The sequence below is a fragment of the Sprattus sprattus genome, assembly GCF_963457725.1.
Source record: "Sprattus sprattus genome assembly, chromosome: 6".
NCBI lineage: Eukaryota > Metazoa > Chordata > Actinopteri > Clupeiformes > Clupeidae > Sprattus > Sprattus sprattus.
This window is the reverse complement of record NC_137925.1, coordinates 15,654,698-15,659,624: the sequence shown is the minus strand read 5'-3', so window position 1 is coordinate 15,659,624 and position 4,927 is coordinate 15,654,698. Positions and strand designations below refer to the sequence as shown.

The 4,927-nt window shown below is 43.7% G+C and overlaps 1 protein-coding gene across 1 annotated transcript in view; it reads right to left on the bottom strand.

Moving 5' to 3' along the window:
• The window catches only part of aqp9b (aquaporin 9b), a gene marked incomplete at both ends in the record, with an annotated part of 16,224 nt that extends 12,892 nt beyond the window's left edge, over positions 1-3,332 (bottom strand). Inside the window, 2 exons of the mRNA XM_080840380.1 lie at positions 940-1,066; positions 3,234-3,332. Coding sequence (XP_080696506.1) covers positions 940-1,066; positions 3,234-3,332 — 226 coding nt within the window. The remainder of the gene's footprint in view (positions 1-939; positions 1,067-3,233) is intronic.
• Between the last annotated feature and the right edge of the window lie 1,595 nt (positions 3,333-4,927).

Here is a 4,927-nt window from a genome sequence, read left to right as displayed (position 1 = left end):
TGTGTGTGTGTGTGTGCGTATGTTCATCTGTGTGTGTGTGTGTGTGTGTGTGTGTGTGTGGGTGTGTGTGTGTGTATGTAGGAGAGAGTGTGTATGTATGTGTGTGTTCATGTGTGTGTGTGTGTCTGTGTGTGTACTGACAACACTGACCTATCGAGCACTGGCTGGGCCAGACACCTCAGTTCAAAGATCACCACTGAGCAAACCATGTCTGGGTGGAAAAACAAGCAGTCGTGACCCCTGTTACTTTTTAGGAAGTTCTCTTCCAAAGATTTGAATCTGAGAGAGATTCTACTGTATGTCTCTCTGTCTCTCTTCGTCACCGTTTTAGTCTAATTGAAACAGTCATCTCATTGCGCTCTCCATTAACTGCTCACACACACACACAATCCTCCTCACTTTCTCTTCATCTCTCCATTTCTTCCTCTTTCCCTTATCTCTCTCTCTCTCTCTCTCTCTCTCTCACACACACACACACACTTCTCTCATTTTCTCTAGTGCTTTATCTGTATCTATCTCCCCTCTGTCCCAGTTCTGTGTTCATTAGCCCCAGTGCTGCATTAATTGGCTTCATCTCTTCATCGCTGTCACAGAAGATGACTCTTACAAATCTTAGGACTTGTAGCTGCTGAACCAACAAGATTCTCTCTCTCTCTTATTCTTTCTCGCTTTCTCTCTCCATCTGTTTCTTTTCCTGTCTCTCCACACATAACTGAATGAGTTAAGGTGTCAGATAGTTTTATGTGGAAGTGGATGTTAAGTGGATGTGCCTGTGTGTGTGTGTGTGTGTGTGTGTGTGTGTGAGCGGTGTTTTCACATGTATGTGTGCCCATGTAATTATCTTACCAAATATTTGTGTGTGTGTATTTGGTGTTCTTGTGTGTGTGTGTGTGTGTGTGTGTGTGTGTGTGTGTGTGTGTGTGTGTGTGTGTGTGTTACCTGACACTCCCCCAGCCATGTAGACGGCCAGCATGACCCCCAATGTGAAGCCGATGTGGATGGTGAGAGGTTCTCCCAACGCACCCCGACTCAACACCGTCTGAGCCACTGACCCACAGCCCAAGAGCTGTGGAGAGAGAGAGAGGAGGGGAAGAAGAGAGAGAGAGAAGAAGGGGAGAGGGAGAGAGAGAAAAGAGGGGGAGGGGTGGAAAGATAGAGGATGAGAAGGAGGGAGAGGGACAGGTCGGGGACAGAAAGAAGAGGGGGAGAGAGAGAGGAGAGAGAGGGAAAGAGGTGGGCATAGTAGATAAAGGGTGGGGGCAGAAGAATAGAGCGACAGCGAGAGATGAGAAAGAGAAAGAAAAGCCACAAAGGGAGGAGGGGGTGAGAGAGGGAGAGAGAGAAGCAAGAACCAAAGAGAGAGAGAGAGAAGAGAAGGAGGGGTGAAAGAGGGAAAAGAGAGTGAGAGAGAAGAGAAGGAGGGGGTGAGAGAGGGATAAGAGAGTGAGAGAGAGGTTTAACACTCTTTTATTAAACCATTGTCATACGTTCTCACAAAGTTACATCATTCTAACATCTCGAAACAAACCATCAAAAACAAGACTTACATCATCAACTAAAAAGATAACCCCTCCCCCTCAAACCTAGAAAAAACAAGCCCCCCCCCCCCCCCCCCCCCCCTTCACCCAAACAGCAAAAAAAACATGATATATTCAATCAATTTATAATAAGCACTTTCAATTTTCAGCCAGCCACCATCCCTTTACTGTAAAAGCCTTTGCAGGAACAATTCAGCCAACCACCAATATCATGTTTTTTTCCAAATGGGCATCTTAGCTGACCCTATCAAAAACATTTGCAAACCTCACTCTTCTTCCTAACCTTTTACACAGGGCCACTGGTAAAGAGATGAGGAGAGAAAACTCCCCTAAGCTTCTTAAACCAGTCCCTTGAGCAGAGAGAGGAGGAGAGAGAAAGGGAAGAAATAGAACGAAAGAGGGGGAGAGAGAGAGAGAGAGAGAAAGGGAAAGGGAAGAGAGAGAGAGATGGAGAGAGGCTGGAGAGAAAGAGAGCAAAAGAGGGACAGAGAGATAGAGAGAGAAAAAGAAAGGGAAGAAAGAGATAGAGAGATCAATCCATCATCAGCTCTGGTTTTTAATGAGGATGCTGGACAACAGAAGACTCTCTCGTTCCCAAACTTCACCTCTAATCACACAGTGATCAGTATCAAAGGCATCACTCGGACTTGAGCAGCCCACTGAGACAAACACAATAGCAGTCCAGACTGTCGGCTGCACAACTCATGGCCAATCAACACTCCAACGGAAGAGGGTTGCCCCACCTAACAATAACACGCTCTTCAGCAGGCACACGTACACCACACGCACCATCAGAAGTGCTCATAAAGACGCATATTCGCACACACGTGTCCCTTTCTCATGTATATTCAATTTAAAAGCTAAAAAACGTGAAAGGGACTGAGTGGAAGGACGATAGAAACATGACTGATAGAAAAAAAATGAATTTACATGAGTAACAAGCCGAAAAGGGCCTTCTTCAAATACATTTTCTGGAACAGAGCTGAAATAACATAACATACATTTTCTGGAACATAGCTGAAATACGCATGCTGACTAGTATTTTTAAAATCCACAATAACAAAACTTTGAAGAGAGGTTTTACTTCAAAGGTGTTTTCACTCATAATCTCCTGCTCCATTTCAGATCATCCTCTACACGTAGCCAAAGTACACACTTCGTCAACAGTCTGCGTAACTGGAGAAAATCCCCCGTGAACATGTGTGCCAGAAAGACTGATACGCCGATGTCCCGGGGAGCAATGGGATTCAGCGGGCTGTGTATCACGAATGAAGGCCAGTCTTATGGAAGTTTTCATACACAACATGGAAGTAGTATGATCATAACAGCCTTCATCTCTGATCAAAGACTAAAAATGAATAATCTCATTTCAGTCACAAAAGGGCGGTTTGCTGTCAAGCTTTAGAGACAGTGATTAAGGAGATTTTTTTCTTTCTTTTTTTATTCAACCAGAAACTGTCTCCTTTTAAGATATATTCCTGCGTCAATACCCTGTCAAATTAACAATTAAATAACTGTCAAAATATCTTAAGTAGTAGTCTTTAACGGTTGTTAAAATGCAGATCATATTTGTTAGTATAAGAATGATGACATTAATATGAATCATCTGTCAGCCTGTCCCTCTCCGTGACAGTAAGTGACATATCCTACTGTACCGATGACTTCCCGGCTCATTAGAAACAGGGGGGTACTCACTATTAAGACGAACGTCCCCAGAAATTCGGCCAAAAACTCTTTGATGATGTCTCGCTTCAGGGCGCAGATCTCCCTCATATTCCTCTTGTTTCCCTCCATCTTTTACAGATAATTTCTCACTGCTGTCAGGACGGACAAATGCAGGCGGTTTGCCCTCCTCTGAAGCCGCGACGCAAATAAACCCGCCAACCTGTGTTCTCAGCGCTCGAGTTATGCCCACTAGACTGACATGTCCCGTTAATCTTTTGCGCTCCCTCCACATAAAACACCCCCACCTCTACAGAATGATTGCACTGTTTAAAGTGTGTCAGTTTTATATGTACTCAGAAGTGGTTGACAGGTAACGGGTGATGTGTTGTAGTTTGTCCTTGTGCTTACGCACAACAGAACCTGCACGAGAAACTAGCAGAGATTATTGACATCTTTACCTTTACTTTATTCTAAGCAAGAGGTATTTTTATTTTTCATGAATTAGGTCATTTTTTTATTTGTAAGATTGTTCTTTTTAATGTGTGGTTAAAACAGTGGTCTACCAATTAAAAAAGCCAGTGGTATAATTGACTAACGGATCTGGTTTGAACTCCCTCTTCTGGCCATTAGGCTTGTCGGCCTGGACGCTTTAACGCCACCAATGTCCGTGTGTTTCGCCCCACAGCTTTCACAATACCCCTACTTCCATTTTTGAGACATCCTGTGACTATTTTAACTTTTGGGTATCGTTTAGTCGTATCCGCTGATATGAAGTTTAGAATTTTACCTCTAGCTATTGCAGCGGTAACAAGTAATCACTCATTTGACAAGAGGTGTAATTTGTGTCTGTGACTTTTATCCAGTAGGGGGCGCACAATGAATATGAAATACGCCCGCACCTCTTGGCCTCCTCAAGATGTAAGTGGCGGGCCAGCGAGCCCAGAGGAGCGGGCCGGGAGGAGACGACAGGTGTGATATGTTATTCTTGCGTTCATCAATGTCACTTTTTCGGGAGTGTCGTCTTTGATGTGAAGCAGGCGCTGTCAAGCTGCCGCCCATGCTGCGAAGAAAGAGGTGCGCTGACGGATATGGAGCACCACAGTGGGGTGTTCACAAATTAAAACACCTCGTCCACTTTATTAACATGTCAAAGACTCTCATAACACACTAACTGCTTTTGAACAGGTATGAAATTACTGTTGGCTCTAGGTCTCTATACACATAGCTTTTGTAACTGGTGCCAAGAACAACCCTATGGAGTTACTCAGGACGTATGTGTAATGTTTTGTTGTGTGTTATATGTATTATTCAATACTCGTTTGAAGCGTGCATTATTTTATCCCACGTATACCCCGACACAGGCCTCCTCTACAGTTAGCGATAGCCGTAAACAACCGGAATCTGCACGAACAGGAAGCTCATACAATTTGTCAACACACTGATAAGACTCGTGTTTTGTTTTACACTGCTGGTGTGAATGTGCATGCATCTAACAAGTCATTGTAACTATCTAAATAAGAATTCACTTCAAGGCTACATAGATATAGGCTTATTATGTTTACATGATATTAGCTTATCTTATCTTGATTTTCACTACTGATTATTGGTTTAAGGTTTGAAGACCATCTGCAGGACCTTCACAATATGCAAGTGTTACGAAACCGCAAGACTGCCATCGACGTGCAGTCGTAAAGTTTGTGCACGTTGATGAAGTTTGTGTAAAA